The 19,420-nt window shown below is 42.8% G+C and overlaps 1 protein-coding gene across 1 annotated transcript in view; it reads left to right on the top strand.

The window, feature by feature from the left end:
• Nucleotides 1–2,017: 2,017 nt before the first annotated feature.
• chrna7a (cholinergic receptor, nicotinic, alpha 7a (neuronal)) overlaps nucleotides 2,018–19,420 on the top strand; it is a gene marked incomplete at its 5' end in the record, with an annotated part of 28,390 nt that continues 10,987 nt past the window's right edge. Inside the window, 6 exons of the mRNA XM_084405085.1 lie at nucleotides 2,018–2,072; nucleotides 3,008–3,147; nucleotides 5,113–5,157; nucleotides 5,671–5,780; nucleotides 6,437–6,516; nucleotides 11,869–12,036. Coding sequence (XP_084261211.1) covers nucleotides 2,018–2,072; nucleotides 3,008–3,147; nucleotides 5,113–5,157; nucleotides 5,671–5,780; nucleotides 6,437–6,516; nucleotides 11,869–12,036 — 598 coding nt within the window. The remainder of the gene's footprint in view (nucleotides 2,073–3,007; nucleotides 3,148–5,112; nucleotides 5,158–5,670; nucleotides 5,781–6,436; nucleotides 6,517–11,868; nucleotides 12,037–19,420) is intronic.

Here is a 19,420-nt window from a genome sequence, read left to right on the forward strand (position 1 = left end):
AAAATCCAACGTCTGTCCGAAGTCGGATATTGACGTCAACTCGACGTCGGGTTCTTAAGTCAATCTGTCGTCAAACCGACTTTCGTTTCCAACCAAAATGCAACCCCTGACTGACGTTACTACTTTCTACTCAAGGACCTTGACAGAAACGTAGTGGAGTAAAAAGTAAGATATTTGTCTTTCAAAAGTAGTGAAGTTAAAGTAAAAAGTTTCCAGAAAAAATAATACTCTAGTAAAGTACAGATACTCAAAAAGTGTACTTAAGTACAGTACTCAAGTAAATCCATCCATCCATCCATCTTCTTCCGCTTATCCGGGGCCGGGTCGTGGGGGCAGCAGTCTAAGCAGAGATCCCCAGACTTCCCTCTCCCTAGACACTTCCTCCAGCTCTTCTGGGGGGACACCGAGGCGTTCCCAGGCCAGCCGGGAGACATAGTCTCTCCAGCGTGTCCTAGGTCTTCCCCGGGGTCTCCTCCCAGTGGGACGCGCCCGGAATACCTTCCCGGGAAGGCGTCCAGGAGGCATCCGGAACAGATGCCCGAGCCACCTCAGCTGACCCCTCTCGATTTGGAGGAGCAGCGGCTCTACTCTGAGCTCCTCCCGAGTGACCGAGCTTCTCACCCTATCTCTAAGGGATCGCCCAGCCACCCTGCGGAGAAAGCTCATTTCGGCCGCCTGTATCCGGGATCTTGTCCTTTCGGTCATGACCCAAAGCTCATGACCATAGGTGAGAGTAGGAACGTAGATTGACCGGTAAATCGAGAGCTTCGCCTTGCGGCTCAGCTCCTTCTTCACCATGACAGACCGGTACATCGACCGCATTACTGCAGAAGCTGCACCGATCCGTCTGTCCATCCTGTTCCATCCTTCCCTCACTCGTGAACAAGACCCCAAGATACTTGAACTCCTCCACTTGAGGCAGGAACTCTCCACCAACCTGAAGTGGGCAAGCCACCCTTTTCCGACTGAGGACCATGGCCTCGGATTTGGAGGTGCTGATTCTACATGTTGACGTGTTGACATTTACGTCTACGATTCTACATTTACTCAAGTAAATGTACTTTGTAACTGTCCACCTCTGGTCTTATTAAAAAGTCATATTAAAAACACCACATAGACATTTAAACAACCTTAAAAGCTTAGTTTTCTTACTTTGAATTACCTAATGTAGACCTAGAGTACATGATTGAATCATCTAAATCCAACACATTCTTTTCAGTGCGTGAGACAACGCGCTCCATGAAAAACAGATTTTTCAAAACTGCTATCAATTTCTTTATGTTTAAAGCCTTTTTAATGAGCAAAAAAAAAAAAAAAAAAAAAAAATCACAGAGTACACCCTTAAAGATGAACTGAACTGAACTGAAATAACTCAGCTGCAGCTGCCTATATACCTTCGCAGGTCCTACCATTCCAGTGACGTCATCAGAATTACCAGCGTTCTTATACTAACAAACACAATTTTTGTGTTGCTTTTAAAAAAGCTATATTGATATTTTTAATCTTTTTTTTTTTTGTGTAATTTACTTTTAATTGTCATAAACAACACGTTATCAATGTTGATTCTTTCAGTTCAGTTCATCTTTAAGATGCCTGTTCTCAATGTGCTGAGCAACTGAATCTATCAGGCTGCCAAGTCTCTGCTCTTACATCTCCCACCCTAATAATGCAGTACCGGGAGCTGGGGGAAGTGTGGGAATTTGTTTTCCCATTCCCATTATGTATATATACATATATATATATATATATATATATATATATATATATATATATATATATATATATATATGTATATATCTATATATATCTATATATGCATGTATGTATACACACACACACATATATTCTGAGAGAGAGAGAGAGAGAGAGAGAGATACATGTAGAGCTGGAGGGGGCGGAGCTTAGTGCTCTTTTGTTGATGCTGCTGTTTGAGACTCTAGATGCCGAGAGAGATTCTTGACCACAAGCCTAAAAAATACTACATCACATAGAGCATACGTTAATTTTTGATAGGAACATGGGAATTTGGGAATATACTCTTTATCTGACCACCACAGCCTGCCTATGGAATGGTAAGAAACCTAATGGACATTTGAGTACACAGCTTTGTGGAATTATGTTCAATAATAGTTCCTGCTTACTTGTAAGATTACAGAGTTACAGTAAATGTCTGCAGAATGTGGATTATAATATTTCAGCTGCTACTGTGTCTGTGACATCAAATAAGGTTGAGGTTAGGCTTGTTTATACGAGGACACAAGTCAGCATATTTACTGGGTCTGATCAAATAGGTCACAGCTTTATGTTGGAAGTTCACATGCAAGTTTATGTGTGTCGTATGCGGCTTGAATCTGGAGTTAGTTGGTCTTAATTTGTCTAATTGCAATGGCTTTGCTATATAATTATGGTCTCGTTCTGTTACCATTCTTCAGAAAATCTTTGAGTGCTCTTCCATTAGTGGCCCTGAATCTGCGGTTACACTGGATGCTTTGTCTTTGTGCACAATATAGTGTCTCGGATACTGGCAGATCTCTCATCTCTCATGAACAACAGGTGCGAATAAAGAAAAAGCCTGACGTAATCTGGATGTCCTCAGTGGAATTACGTTATGAATGGATGTGATTTTAAGGGACTTACACTGGGAGAAAGATCCCTGAGAGATGAAGGCGTTGAACTTTGGGAAATAAGCTAGAGTTAACTATGCTTTTTACTTACAAAAAAAAAAAAAAACAAAAAAAAAACATAATATCTTGATTAAGTTTCCTGTCCAAATCTGGCAATAAAAAGATGCTTACTTAAGGAAAGTGCTTGAGTCTAATCAGTCAGACTGGCTGGAGATTTAATCACGGTCTGAAACCCAGCAGAAAAGCTTTGCTGAGAGTTTCAGATCAATACGTGTTCCTCTGAACGTCTCTGTTGATTCGCCAGCTCTCTCTCTCGAACATCTCACTCACTCGCAGCGAAGGTGAAACTCTGCAACCGTGTCTCATTGTTCATTCTCTGGCAGTGTCCCTTCAGGGAGAGCATCAGAGGAGACTCTACAGAGACCTGATGAAAGACTACAACCCGCTGGAGAGACCCGTGTTTAATGACACACACTCACTCACGGTGTATTTCACCTTCAGTCTCATGCAGATTATGGACGTGGTGAGTTTATTCATTCAGTAATAGGAGATGAAACACTGAATATATTCCCAGTTAAAAAAATATGACGGTGAACGATGCTTTAGGATAATCCTAGTCAATTTGTTCTGCCAACAAGTTATATCACGAGTCTGTTTTTGTTGAACATTGATGGAGCAGCAGATTTTGTGTGAAAATACATCATAAAAGTGTTTTTTTTTATTTATTGTTTGTTTAAAAATCGTATAAATGTATGAGGTGGTGAGGAGGTAAAACTAGAGTATTGATATAAGAATACTTACTAAAATAATATGCTTTTAATAATTGTAATACTTAAGTTAAAACTTATTACAAAGTTTGTTCTATTTTCGGTTTATTTTGATAAATGACTCATTTTTGTTCAGTAAATATACTAGAATTAAAATATGTTCATTTTAAAAAATACCGAAAATAATATTTAGAAAAGGAAAGATTCTGAAAGCTTTCCAATAAGATGGTTTCATTATAAATATGGTGATTATCTCTAAGGTGGAAACCCAACTTAATATGGTATTTCCCGTCTGAATCTGCTCTAATGTCAATGGAAAAGTCAGTCGGCTGTTTATTATGTCAATTATTGAGCCTTTTTACCCCAAATACCATACTTTTACATATTCTTCCTTTATTGAGAATCTGTTGCTTTAATTACCTTGAACAAAACTGAAAATCATTAACGAGACCTTTGTCTCAAAATATAGACAATAATTTTTAAGTTTTTTACATAAATCTACAACATTTTTTAAAACATGAAATATTAGATCAAATTAGCACAGAATTAACTTCACGATCGCGTCAGCCTTCAGCCAAATTACCATGTGCATCATCAAAAAAACTGAATTTTTGTGCCATCTATTGATTTAAAAGAGAATAAAGTCAAATACGCGTTTTACCCCTTTGTACACTACTGTTGAGATCACTTCCCCATCATATTTTAATATCTCTCAATCTGTAGTAACATGAATGTTTGAATGGTCAGATAACTTAAAGCATTTAAAGGAATAGTTCACTTAAAAAAAAAAATTCTGCCATCATTTACTCACCGTCAAGTTGTTTCAAACCTGTATGAATTTCGTTCTTATGCTGAACACAAAAGAAGATATTTTGAAGAATGTCGGTAACCAAACAGTTGATGGACTCCATTGACTTCAATAGTAGGACAAGAAATACTACTGAAGTCAATGGGGTCCATCGACTGTTTGGTTACCGACATTCTTCAAAATATCTTCCTTTGTGTTCAGCAGAAGAAATACTTTTTTAAGTGAACTATTCCTTTAAAATTTAATTAAACTATAATACATTTTCATTTAATTGCAGTAAACATGCAATTAAGTGTCCAAAAACATTACATGCAGTTCTCACTTATATTCTTTTAAAGTATATTATTTCAGTAAAAAGTAGGCAACATTTTTTTTTTCTTAGTGTTTTTGTCTTGTTTCCAGTCCAAATATCTAAAAATTCTTAAATCAAGAATCATTTACTAGATAGCCTAAGTAAAATGCCATTAGATATTATGTCTTGTTTTGTGGGGGGAAAAATCTAAATGAAGTGAGTTTTTGCTTAAAACAAGGAAAATGATCTGCCAATGGGGTAAGAAAGAAAAAAATATTTTTTCCTTTTGAATAAAGATCATTTTTCTTACCCAATTGGCAGATCATTTAGCTTTTTTTAAGCAACAACTCACTTAATTTTGATTTATTTCCCCAGAGAACCAGACATAATATCTAATGGCCTTTTACTACTTTAGTAAATGCATCTTGATTTAATAATTTTTATATATTTGGACTGGAAACAAGACAAAAATACCAAGTAAGAAAAGCATGTTTTGCAGTGCACTCTTCTTGACACTTGTGTCTGAAGAGTTAAGACTGTGTAAATTATGATTTTTAAACTTGTTTTGGAAGTGGTTCTTCTCAGTTTTTATAAAAGTGCATCTTTGTCCTCCATCTACAGGATGAGAAGAACCAAGTTCTTACAACCAACATTTGGTTGCAGCTGGTAAGACAACAACACTTACCGTCAAGCGCTTTTCACAATACACATCGTTTCAAAGCAGCAAGTCATGTTAATGTTCATAAAATCTAGTCACATTTAGCAGATTAGAGGTGGACGATAATATACTTGATATTCTGTGATGATACAAGCAATCAAGCAGTTGAGATTTACATGCTAATTTATATGACTATAATCTATATATGTAGATATACTTGGATATACATATACCACCAGGCGCGCCAATGAATTTGAATACCTTATTAACTGTGTTAGATCTCAGCAGTCATGTCCTTGACTTTGCTCCATAAAATAATTCTTACCAGAATTTATGCATTATGATTCATGGTCATGTTTCATATATACAGTGCAATATTTCTGCCCTAAGCTCTTTAGATTCTGATAAGCATTTGACATGATATTCAGGTTCGCATGCCTAATTCAGTTTGCACCAAGCATACATTTTAAAGCATAAATGTGTGTGCATTATGTGATCTGCTGTCTGACTCTTTGTTTTAGTACTGGTATGACTACTATCTTCAGTGGAACTCCTCTGAATATCCCGGAGTGACGAAAGTAAGATTCCCTGACAGTCAGATCTGGAAGCCTGACATCTTACTTTATAACAGGTTTGTTCTTCACACAGGAGTCATCGAAAAATTCATACGTGCCATTAGCGAGAAAAGAAAAACCAAAGTAGCTTTTCAAGTGTAAATCCTGTACATGAAGGACTTCTTGGAGAGTGGTAAATTGCCTGGAAGAAGTGCTGCTAACACAGAATGGACACTGAGTTTGCACTGTGTCATGAAAAAAAAAAAGGTTTGGCCTCATTTGTTCCTGTCTGGAAAAGCAGGAGTAGTTGTAGTGGAATCTGCCACAGAAAATGCAGAATTCGCCTCTACTTTGAGGTCAGATAAATCAGGTCAGTGAATCGTGACATGGAAACTAAAATGCAATCAAATTTGACCACTGGTGCAAAGTTGCAATTTCATTTGATTTATGTATTGTTTGTGTTGGTCTGGACAATCATGTTGTTTAGTTCTGAGACTTAATTCTTTATTCTTGAGCATGCCTCCATTATCTGAATGAGAATTAGTTTAGACAAACACATCTGTGAAACTGCAAGGCAATTTTAATTTGACATTTTCCAGAAATCCTGTGCTTACTACAGCTGTTAGTAAATTGCATTTACTTTGTATTGGACTAATCAGGAGTGTTTCTCTGAGATGTTCATAAATCACTCTTGTGTTCTTTTTAGTTAAAATGATTCTTGTGTTCTCCACAGTGCCGATGAAAGGTTTGACGCCACATTTCACACTAATGTGCTGGTGAACTCCTCTGGTGCCTGCCAATACCTCCCGCCAGGTATACTGTTCAGATGTTTATGGAGCCACAAGTCATATTTCCCACTTGGTCTACAAAAAAAAAAACTATTCTACGCCCATTTCAAGCTCAGAATGAACAAATAAAATGGGTACTTGTAATATAAAATTTAAAATAAGGGATGAAGTCACAATGAACAAAGTCACAACTTAGAGTGTGTTCGCACTTACAGTTTTGGAAGAAGAAAATAATATGCAACATTTAGTCCTGGTTCACTTAACATTCACACTGTCATTTTTAACACCAACCCTAAAGATACAAAAAAATCTTTTTTTAGGGTGTTTTCACATCTGTAGTTCGGTTCATTTGGTCCGGACCAAGGGCTAAAAATTAGCCTGGTAATACCAAACTCTGCTACTTCGCTTTGCTTCGTAGACAGAGTCTGGCATGGCATAATTGAAAAGCGTTTTCTTTCTCGCGGGGAGGTGCTTGTCTGAAGTTTAAAACCATTGGTTCCCGTAGGCCAATCACATAACGTTTGGTTATGGCGTGTGTTATGCGCATGCTCAGCCGCATCTAACTTCCACTGTAAACACATGTATGATGCGAAAACAAAACCATCGAGCGAAATACCGGAGTGAACATGGCTGTGAACGACTTTTGCAGATTATGTGAAGTAAATCTACGCATCCACGGTACAATCAGCGTCTACGTCACGGCTCTCAGCCCGCCCTCTGTTCGTTGATTGGCCGGCTGTTTTCAGGCTGGAGGAAAACGGAAAGCTATTACGCTGTCTCAGACTGAGTACAGAAGCGAAATGAAATTGAGCGAAAGTAAGAAGTCTGACGTTGTCAGGCTAGCTAAAAATTATACTTTGTAGCATTTTTCAGGCGTTTTGGTTCCTTTTCACACCACACTGATCGCTCTGGTCCGAATCAGTTTATGATAAAACGAACCAAAATGCAGTCACGTGACAGCATCCACATCACTCGTTGGCCAGATGTGTCTTGAACGCATTTCCATAACGGCACTTCGATTGGTCAGAATTAACGTGCGGGAAAATTCCAACAGAACTCCCGGAAGTAAACACTTGGTCCTTGGTCCTTATCCTTGGTCATATTTTATTATATAGTTTGTCTACACCACTTTAGACAAACAATAATATTTGAGAATGAAGCAAGGATGCGGCTCGAAAATAATGTTAATAATAATTTCTATCAGGCTCCGCACTTCCTCACAACTCCAAGTTTGTCCGCGATCTGCCATCATAGGCAGTAAAAGAAATGGACACAGCGACCCCATTGGATTCAACAGAGAAAAGTGAAGTCAATTAGAAACACTCACTTCCTGATGGCTGAGCGTACTGCACAGACTCAAACTGAGCTTGACGACGTAGATGTGACGTGAGCAACCCATCTGTCTTCTAGTAGCTGTGCCAAGAGAAATCTGAATCATTCCCTTCGAAAACTTGCAGAGACGGAGAGTGTGAGTAGGAGCTGTCCATGAGCTAGGAGCAGGAGCAACTTTTGCGAAGTATTCTGATGAATTATTTTGTCATTTTGCCTCCACGTCCCCCCGATTGCCCGCGAGCTTCTCCTCCTGTCTATACGGTAATCTCTCTACTGTGCGACAGAGAGTCGCGTGGTTATGACGCAATCGTTAGCCTATTTTTACAAAAACTGCTTCTACGGGGCCATAACGTAAGATACAAGGTAATGGAGCCTTTTATACATTTTCGTGTTTCTTTAGAAATAAATAATGGGCAAATGGAGTCTTTAAACGCCTCAGATGTAAAGTTATTCGCTGTCAAAGTGACGCCAAAATGAATGGGAGTCAATGGAATGCTGACAGCAGGTGAGGGTCCGCTAATCGATGGCGGCCCCCGGGGAAGCTTCGGTTTTTTATGAAAGATTACCCCCTTGGCTGCCATGCTTAAAGTGCAAGCTGTCAACAAACATTTCTCTTCATCCCATAACGCACAGCGCAGCTGACTACGGCAACTGGTTTAGTCCAAAAATGCGCAGTTCTTTGGCAGTTGGGTCTGTTCGAGGTCGGATCACGTTCTCACCACAAACGAACCGCTCCAGAGTTCGTTTCAAAGTGTACCTCGAAGAAGTGGTCTTGGTACGCTTGTTTGGTCCGCTTTTGGTGGCACCCGAGTGCGATTGCCGCATTCACACCTGCCCAAACGAACTGCACCAATGGGGAAAACGAACTAATTCAACTGAACTAAATGAGGCAGGTGTGAAAGCACCCTTACTCTTTTTTTTTTTGGTCCTGACCAAAACAAGAGAACCGAACTACAGGTGTGAACACACCCTCAATCAAACACCCAAGTTTGTTTCAGTGGAACCAAACCTGCCAAGTGTGAACACACTAAAATAGGATAAACTCTGTAAAGTCACAATTACCTGGCAGAAACACATCACTACTCAATCTCGATAAGCTTATTATAACACACTCTTTTGTTGTGGAAATAAAATGTATAGGCCTATTAGGGTGCTTTCACATCTGTAGTTCGGTACATTTGGTCCGGACCAAGGGAGAAAAATGACACTTTGTAGCATTTTTCAGGCGTTTTGGTTTCTTTTCACACCACACTTATCGCTCTGGTCCGGATCAGTTTATGAAACGAACCAAAATGCAGTCATGTGACAACATCCACATCACTCGTTGGCCAGATGGGTCTTGAACGTATTTTCATAACTGCACTAAGATTGTCAGAATTAACGTGCGGGAAAATTCCAACAGAACTCCCGGAATTAAGCAAAGAGGAGGAACATCCGGCAGACAACACACCACTTTTTACTATGGAGAGACGACTGCGTGGGCTGATTGTATCCCTAGTCATAGTTTATTATATAGTTTGTCCAAAGCGAGGGATGCGGCTTAAAAAAAATTTTTATTCAATGCACGCGGCGAGTCACTTCAGGAGGAGGCGACGCGTGCATAACACGCCACCGTTTACTATGGAGAGACGACTGCGTGGGCTGATTGTATCCTTGGTCATAGGTTATTATAGTTTACACCACTTTAGACAAACAATAATATTTGAGAATGAAGCGAGGATGCGGCTGTTAATAATTTCTATCAGGCTCCGCACCTCCTCACAACTCCAAGTTTGTCCGCGAGTGCAAACTGTCAACAAACATTTCTCCTCATCCCATAATCACAGCGCAGTTGACTACGGCAACTGGTTTAGTCCAAAAATGCGCATTTCTTTGGCAGTTGGTTCTGTTCGAGGTCGGATCACGTTCTCACCACAAACGAACCGCTCCAGAGTTCGTTTCAAAGCGTACCGAGACCACCTCTTCGAGCAGGTCTCGGTACGCTTGTTTGGTCCGCTTTTGGTGCGCACCCGAGTGCGATTGCCGCATTCACACCAGCCCAAACGAACCGCACCAACGGGGAAAACGAACTCTAGTGCGATTCAACCGAACTAAATGAGGCAGGTGTGAAAGCACCCTTAGTGACAAATAATCATGTATTACAAATGGACAAAGTACACAACTTCCTTAGTGAAAGTACAGATACTACTGGTCAAATATTACTCCGTTACAAGTAAAAGTTGTAAAGACCGATTTTTACTGAAGTAAAAGTACAGAAGTACTCGTTTTTTAAAAGTAAAAAGTAAATGTCAATGCATTGTTTTATTATTGTTGCATTGTTGTATGTAATATTTACAGTCCCTTATGTCTCTGAATCTATGCCTGCCTGCCTATCCTCATATCAATATCAAATATCTTATTACTAGAACACAGTTCCAGTAGTGGGATTGAATGTGAGATTGAATAAGTGCACTCAGTAACGTCCACAATGGTTTCGGACACCCAAATGGCTGTTCCCTCAAATAGTGCCCTATTTCAAGTTTTTTGGCTTTCAGTTCGAATATGTTTGCCTTACTGTTATCTATAAGCTAGTTAGCTCCAAAACAATGACAAAATTCGCATTTAGAAGACCAAACCCAATGCTGAAAATGTTTATTATGTTAAACCGACGTTGGGCTCTGACGTCAAACCGACTTTCATTTCCAACCAAAATCATCCCCTGACTGACGTTACTACTTTATAAAACGGATTGTTCCGGTCCTTGATTCTGACTGGTTGAGCCGCATTCGAAGCCATTGTAAATTACTCAACAAACACAACACACACCTGTGACCGCATTACATTAGTGTTACTGCGCAACTGCCGTTTGTGATTCTTTGTTGCTGCATGTGTTGCTTAGCAACCTCTTTAGAACTACATTGCTTGGCGGAGGAATACATGTGTAAAATGTTATATTTTTTGTTGCTGGTGTTTATTTTATGAATAAAATAAATATTAAAATGAATATTTTTATGGAGTAACCGTTTTATAAAAGCAATAAGTCCCACAAAGCCGTGATTTACAGTGAATTTAGAACAGCTAAGGGGCGTTGTTAGGCACGACGTGGAGCGGAGTAATATTATTACTACTCAAGGACCTTGACAGAATTGTAGTGGAGTAAAAAGTAAGATATTTGTATTTCAAATGTAGTGAAGTTAAAGTAAAAAGTTTCCAGAAACTTTTTACTTTTAAAAAAGTTTAAAAAAAGTTTACTCAAGTAAAGTACAGATACTCAAAAAGTGTACTTAAGTATAGTACTCAAGTAAATGTACTTTGTTACTGTCCACCTTGGATATTTATGCAATGGAATGCTTTGCTTTAGTAAGTGTCAGTAAAATGAAATCCAAAACCACTTTTGTATTGGCCAAAGGTTACGTAGTGCACATTTAAATTAATTTCCATTAAGCAAAAAATCAGCAAGTATGATTATATGGAAAGCTAAACATACCTCCTTATGTTACTTCTAGTTTTGGTCTAAAGAGTTGATAAACTCTTTGATGTGAATGTAGATTTGCCTGTTCAGCATTCGCCTCCACTACTTCATTTAGTTTTCTCCTCTTGTTTCTTGCTGTGAAAGCTGAAGCAGGCTCTATCCCGAGATAAACATTTGATTGATGAGGAGATGTGGTCCTGGCAGTGAGTTTGCAGTAAATTCTCCATGTAGTGACATTGAAGAGATTGCCTTCTCCTGAACCTCCATAAAGCTTTGTCAGAAGCCTAGTTATGCTTTATGGGAATGAAAGCACTGAACCATCCATGCTAAATTACATACGTATGTCTTTACTGGCATCTTCAATTTATGTTGTGGCAGCCGCCTCATTGAACAGTTCCCCAAATGTTCATTTTCATCACTGTTATGCTTCATATAAATCTCATTTTTGCATGAGATGCAATTTTATGATAATAATAGTAATGATGATCAATGATAAGTATTTTATTTTTATTTTATGGCTTAAAGTGCTCTCCGATATGCTGCTGGAAGATCCGTTTGATTTCCCTCCACTGAAAATCACATTTATGTTCACAGGGATATTCAAAAGCACCTGCTACATCGATGTTCGCTGGTTCCCCTTTGACCTTCAGAGGTGTGATCTGAAGTTCGGCTCCTGGACGTATGGCGGATGGTCTCTGGACCTGCAGATGATTGATGCTGACATCACAGGATATATCGCTAATGGAGAGTGGGACCTTGTGGGTAAGGTGATATACTGTAAAAAAAAATAATGTATGCATGTTGTTAAAACAGTCTGAATAGATGCTTACAGACTTTATCGGCATTTTATTGTTTTCCTTACTAAGACTTCCCTTGTGAAAAAGAAGTGCCCTTAAAATCTATTTCAAAAATGTATACTTGTAGATAATATAATATTAATCAAATAAAAAGCTGCTTAAGTGCACTTAAAGAGAGTACACTTTCATGTCTGTTTCTTTAAAAAGTGCACTTTTGTAATAATGTTTAAAAATGTAAAGTTTACTTTAAAATGCATTTTGTTTAAAGACGCTTGACACTTTCTTGATATGTTGACTAACATGCCAAAGTACTTGATTCTAATTTTAACATGCAATACATCAAAAGATAGAACAGAAAAAAAAAGAAACGTTTTATTCTACAGTAGCTTCATGCATTCTTTTTTTTAACCAACACTTGAATGTGGGTAAGTTTCATTCAGCAAAAGGTTTTTCAAAAGACTGCGTCTGGATCGCGATCAACTGCCCGCGATCATCAAAAGCGGTTGTTAAAGCTACACTGTGTAACTTTTTAAGTTGATTCTTAGCAAAAAACACTTTGTTCTATCAAAAGTATATGTGCTCATTCATGTGTAATTACTTCCACCAACAAATAAAGTATTCTCGTAAGCATAAAATCTGCCATTTAGAATACATACGAGCGAGTCTCTTGAATGGCGGCAGCCATGTTGCGCCTCCATCTTGAAAATACATTCGCCAAAGAGGGACATACCTGGAAATTCTAGCTTCGCCTTTCGCGTTTTACACTCAGTGACACCGTGACGAATGCGAGGGGAGATTACTCGCGACTGCCGGCAGATTTGAAAGATTGCCGAAGATGGAGGATCACGCCTATTTTCGAGGACATGTAGCAGAGTCGCCAAGGAAGCGAAAGAGAGAATTAAAACGTCAACGCGACAGGCAAATCAACAAGACCAAAGTCAATATTGGAGTAACTTTTCCCAGATGGAAAGAGCTCATGAGGAGCAAAGATTTTAAAACGGACGGCGAAGTTGCCTGCTTTCGTCTCGACAGGTAATTCAGCCTATTTGTGTAATGTGGCAAGGGGGGCGTGGTTTAGCGAAGTCTGTAGCAGGAGAGAAAGGAGGGGGCCGAGCGGTGAGTAAGTAGGTCAAGTGCAGATGATGAACACCTGTGTCTGATTGCAGTAATTGGCGTGGAGAGACTGCATATAACCTGGGAGAGCGAGAGATATGGAAAGAGAGTTTTGGACTGTGACCTCACGAGGACGCTGACTTGGAGAGAGAGCAAGCTGAACGCTGAGATTATTGTTTTGTGAGAAGCTGTGTTTATCACGGTGAAGGCGCTTTGTGCGCACCTTTTGTTTTATTGTGAAAAGAGATAATAAAAGTGAGTGTCCCAGTCAGCCGACCCCTGTCTTCTTCCTTCCTACACAAACGAAACTACGAACCTTATTACAGTGGTGCCGAAACCCGGGACGGAAGAAGATCATCGCCGCCATGCAAAACCCGCCAGCCTCGCCATTTGCGGACATCATACAAACGCTCGCCGGTCTTCACCAAGAACAACATCAACAGCTGCTGGCCATAAAGGAGGAGCAAGACCATCGTTTTGAAGCGCTCCTCCGAGGCCAGCATGAAGACCGCGAGCTGTTCCGGAGCTGGATAGACCGGGAGGTTAGGGCTGTCCCCCAACCATCTAAAGACATATCCTCACCGCTGCCGCTGAACAAGATGGGGCCACAGGATGACCCCGAGGCTTTCTTGGACTTATTTGAAAGGTCAGCGGAGGATAGGGGATGGCCCTCCACGGACTGGCCAATGCGGCTCATCCCGTTGCTTTCCGGAGAAGCACAAGTAGCCGCACACCAACTGCCAGTCCAGAATCTCCTGGTCTATAAAGATCTTAAACGTGCCATACTACAGCGGGTCGGCCGGACCCCAGAACAACACCGACAGAGGTTCAGGACCCTGAGCCTCGAAGAGTCCGGCCGGCCCTTCATCATGGCACAACAGCTCCGGGACTCCTGCCGCAAGTGGCTGATGGCCGATGGAAGCGACGTCGAGGGAATCATCGACCGAGTGGTACTGGAGCAGTTCATCTCAAGACTGCCAAAGAGAACTGCAGAGTGGGTCCAGTGCCACCGCCCGACGTCGCTGAATCAGGCCATCCAGCTGGCGGAGGACCAAATGGTGGCGTGTCTGGGGGTCGGCGAACCTCTACCATCTGCCTCTCTTCCTCTCTCTCTCTCTCTCTCTCCCTCTCCCTCTAGACCTGTCCCCCTCCCCAGGACCCGAGGGGGGCTGCCGCCGAAACCCCTGCCGCGGTGGAGGACGGGGAGCCAGAGCGAGCCGGCGGCACCTTCTAGAGCCTTTACCCGGGGAGGGGGCTCGTTTGCTGGATCGGGGCCCCCTCAAGCGGCGCCGGCGTTCTCTCCACGCCAATTTCTTGACCCGCTTCCTGCCCACAGAGCGGAGGGGAAGCCTGGGCCGGCTTGTTGGCGCTGCGGGGACCCGGGTCACTTTATCGATCGGTGTCCAGTGATGGAGGTGGGGACGCTGATCCGGGTCCCCGACGCCCCACGAGCTGCCCCCGATCAAGCTGGCCAGTACCAGATACCTGTGAGTATCAAGGGGGGTACCTATCAGGCTTTGGTGGATTCAGGTTGTAACCAAACCTCCATGCATCAAAGCCTGATTCAACCTAAGGCATTGGATAACGGCCGCATGGTTAAGGTAAGGTGTGTACACGGGGATGTGGTGGATTATCCTATATTGCCCGTGGAAATTAAATTTAGGGGTCAAAAACATAGTGTGGAGGTAGCGATTAATCCGCACCTCCGGCATCCGTTAATTTTGGGGACTGATTGGCCCGACTTTAATAAATTATTAGGGGTTTTGTGTACGGATGCTTCTTGGGGAAAAAAGATTGAGGGAGAGGAGGCGATTGCTCAGCTGGGTGAAGCTGAGTTGGAACCTCTGGGTACTGTTTCAGGGGAACAGAGCGCTTTGGAAAGAATCCACTTTCCCGAGCGCGATGATTTTCCCCTGGAGCAGTCCCAGGACGATACGCTAAAACATGCTTTTGATCAGGTTCGATCCATCGATGGCCAGCTTCTCCACCCTGACCAACCGCTCTCCTATCCTTATTTTTCAATTTTAAAAGATAAGTTGTATCGGGTGACCCAAGACGCCCAGTCAAAACAGGATACAACTCAGTTATTAGTACCTCGAAGCCGCCGGGAAATGCTTTTCCAGGCGGCTCACTGTAATCCAATGGCCGGGCATTTAGGACAAACAGCGACACTAAACCGTCTCATGGCCCGATTCTTTTGGCCGGGCATTCACGAGAACGTGCGCAAGTGGTGTGCGTCTTGTCGTGAATGTCAGTTGGTAAACCCACCGGCTAACCCAAAAGCACCTTTGTGCCCACTTCCCTTAATGCAGGCCCCCTTCGAGCGAATTGGTATGGACCTCATCGGGCCATTAGAACGGTCAGCACGGGGACACCGCTTTGCATTGGTCCTGGTGGACTATGCAACGCGGTATCCCGAAGCAGTTCCACTCCGCACTATTTCCGCTAAAAGTGTGGCGAGTGCACTGTTTCAATTGATCTCCCGGGTGGGAATCCCGAAAGAGATTCTCACCGATCAAGGCACGGCGTTTATGTCACGAACGATACGCGAACTTTACGAGTTATTGGGCATTAAAGCGATTCGTACCAGTGTCTATCACCCACAGACAGACGGGCTGGTAGAACGGTTTAATCGCACGTTGAAAACCATGATTCGAAAGTTCGTACAGGAAGACGCCAAAAATTGGGATAAATGGTTAGAACCCCTCTTGTTCGCTGTACGGGAGGTCCCCCAAGCCTCCACGGGGTTTTCCCCCTTCGAGCTTCTCTATGGACGTCAGCCTCGCGGGGTGTTGGATGTCCTTAGAGAGACTTGGGAGGACGGACCTTCGAATAGCAAAAATGAAATTCAGTATGTCATGGACCTGAGAACAAAACTCCACACTTTGGGGCGGCTATCCATGGAGAATTTGTTACAGGCTCAGGACAGACAAAGTCGGTTGTACAACAGGGGGGCTAGACTGCGTCAATTTGCACCGGGAGAAAAAGTGCTTGTATTACTTCCCACTTCTAGTTCGAAATTACTCGCAAAGTGGCAAGGACCCTTCGAGGTCACACGGCGAGTTGGGGATCTCAATTATGAGGTAGTACGAACAGATAGAGGCGGGACACATCAAATATACCACCTCAACCTCCTGAAAAAATGGTCTGAGGTGGAGTCAGTGATGCTGGCGATGGTGGTGAGCGGAGAGGAGGATCTCGGTCCGGAAGCGATTATAAAAACTCAATCCCTCGCTCTGGACCCTGGGGGAGACCACCTCTCACCATCCCAACTCACTGACATAAAGAATTTGCAGGCAGAATTTGCCGATGTGTTTTCGCCTCTGCCTGGTCGGACAGATCTCATTCAGCACCACGTTGAGACCGAGCCGGGTGTGGTAGTTCGCAGCCGGCCGTATCGCCTGCCAGAACACAAAAAAAAAGTAGTGCAGAGTGAATTAGAGTCAATGATGGAAATGGGAGTAATAGAAGAATCCAACAGTGACTGGGCGAGCCCGATAGTTTTAGTTCCTAAAACGGACGGCTCGGTCAGATTCTGTGTGGATTACAGGAAGGTGAATGCTGTGTCGAAATTCGACGCTTATCCAATGCCTAGGATTGACGAATTGCTTGATCGGCTGGGTACTGCTCGTTTTTATTCGACACTGGACTTAACGAAGGGATATTGGCAGATCCCCTTATCACCCATGTCCAAAGAAAAGACCGCTTTCACCACGCCGTTCGGATTACACCAATTTGTCACCCTTCCTTTCGGTTTGTTCGGGGCTCCAGCAACGTTTCAGCGTCTGATGGACAGGATTCTCCGGCCGCATTCTGCATATGCTGCTGCCTACTTGGATGATATCATCATCTATAGTGGTGATTGGCAGCGGCATATGCAGCAGTTGCGGGCTGTCCTGAAGACGCTGAGAAGGGCTGGACTCACGGCCAACCCGAAGAAGTGTGCGGTTGGGCGGGTGGAAGTTAGATATCTGGGCTTCCACTTGGGTCATGGACAGGTGCGTCCCCAAATTGATAAGACAGCAGCAGTTGCAACTTGTCCAAGACCCAAGACCAAAAAGGAGGTTAGACAGTTCTTGGGGCTGGCGGGATATTATAGAAGGTTTGTACCTAATTATTCGGACCTCGCCAGCCCGCTGACTGATCTGACTAAAAAGGAGGTACCAGATACGGTTCAGTGGACGGAGCAGTGTCAGCAGGCTTTTACTCAGATAAAGGCTGCTTTGTGTGGCGGCCCACTCTTACATGCCCCTGACTTTTCTCTCCCTTTTATTCTGCAGACCGACGCATCGGACAGAGGGATGGGCGCAGTCCTGTCCCAGGAGGTGGGGGGTGAGGAGCGGCCGGTGCTGTACATCAGTCGGAAGCTCTCAAAGAGAGAGACGATGTACAGCACCATAGAGAAGGAGTGTTTAGCCATCAGGTGGGCCGTCCTCACCCTCCGCTATTACCTCTTGGGACGGGAGTTCACCCTCTGCTCGGACCACGCTCCCCTGCAGTGGCTCCACCGCATGAAGGATACCAACGCGCGGATCACTCGTTGGTATCTAGCTTTACAGCCTTTTAAGTTCCAGGTGATCCACAGGCCGGGTGCACAGATGACTGTGGCTGACTTCCTCTCCAGGAGGAGGGGGGGGGAGGCTGCAGGCCGGATGGCTCCCCGGCCTGAGTCGGGCGGTGGGGGTATGTGGCAAGGGGGGCGTGGTTTAGCGAAGTCTGTAGCAGGAGAGAAAGGAGGGGGCCGAGCGGTGAGTAAGTAGGTCAAGTGCAGATGATGAACACCTGTGTCTGATTGCAGTAATTGGCGTGGAGAGACTGCATATAACCTGGGAGAGCGAGAGATATGGAAAGAGAGTTTTGGACTGGGACCTCACGAGGACGCTGACGTGGAGAGAGAGCAAGCTGAACGCTGAGATTATTGTTTTGTGAGAAGCTGTGTTTATCACGGTGAAGGCGCTTTGTGCGCACCTTTTGTTTTATTGTGAAAAGAGATAATAAAAGTGAGTGTCCCAGTCAGCCGACTCCTGTCTTCTTCCTTCCTACACAAACGAAACTACGAACCTTATTACATGTAAATTCTAAGTTTTATAGTTGCTTGTCTAACCATAGCATGGTTGTGTATAACGCCACAACGACCTCTAGTATAACTTGCGTTACTTTTCCTTGCGTCAATGGTGAAAAAGTATTGTTTACCTTGTAACATAAATCTGTGCTGCGACGGATCACAGGTGATGAATAGTTTTAAAGGCGCAGTTTGGAAGCCATGTTAATCTTGGAATAATACGGCCACCGTAGGAGTTAAAACGCCTTCAGAATTGAAAGGAACAGAAACTAATATCCACTGGTTAGTCATATACAATTTCACCACTAGATGGGGTAAATATCACACATTGTAGCTTTAAAGTAACAACATGTAGTTTTTCAACCTTCATAATATATTTCCAAGACCCTTGTGATGGTACATCGACTTACAATAGGTTGAATGACACGTCTGCCAGAGCCTGACGGGGTCTGTATCGCTTTTACTGGCACTATGTAACTTCGGGGTGCGGGTAGTAACCAGAGCTCAAAAAGAACTACAAAATTCGACTGCTTTACGGCATACGTCACTTCGCCAATCACTTCCTCAAATTCGGCCGTGACAGGCCAACCAGCGCGTTTGTTTTCGTGCGTGTGTTTTCGTCATGGCTGAAGCAGCAGCGAAACGTAAGAAGTCCAAGGTTTTGTCGGAGTAGAGTCGGAAGAGGAAAAGGGAGAGTGATAAACTGAAAGGCAGGACGAGGATCAATATTGGTCGAGCGTTTGCTCGCTGGCGTGAGCTTATCGTCAGACCGATGCTGACTTGGCCGTCATGCTGTTGAACTAGTAAGTAAATTGCTTGCATACTATCTTTAGTTTTTCTAATCTGTTGTCTGCCTGGCTACGTTACGGAAACTATCTGGTCCTCCATTTATCTTCATGAATCAGCTAACGTTAGTAGATGAGCGAATTATCAATCTGGTAGCTAGTAAACACTAACATGCTAGTTTAAGATGGTTAGGATGCTATCGCTATCATTCTCGTTCAGATTTGAGCATTGCAAACGACATGCAAATCACAAATGTTTGAGTTAAAATGTTTAGTCTATTAAACATGTATAAATTATGAAAGGAGGAAGATTAATAATATTATCATTGCCCATATGAAAAAAACCTGCATGCTTCATATACAGTAACAGCCCGTTCTCATCCCAAGTC

Source organism: Rutilus rutilus (assembly GCF_951802725.1).
Source record: "Rutilus rutilus genome assembly, chromosome: 3".
NCBI lineage: Eukaryota > Metazoa > Chordata > Actinopteri > Cypriniformes > Leuciscidae > Rutilus > Rutilus rutilus.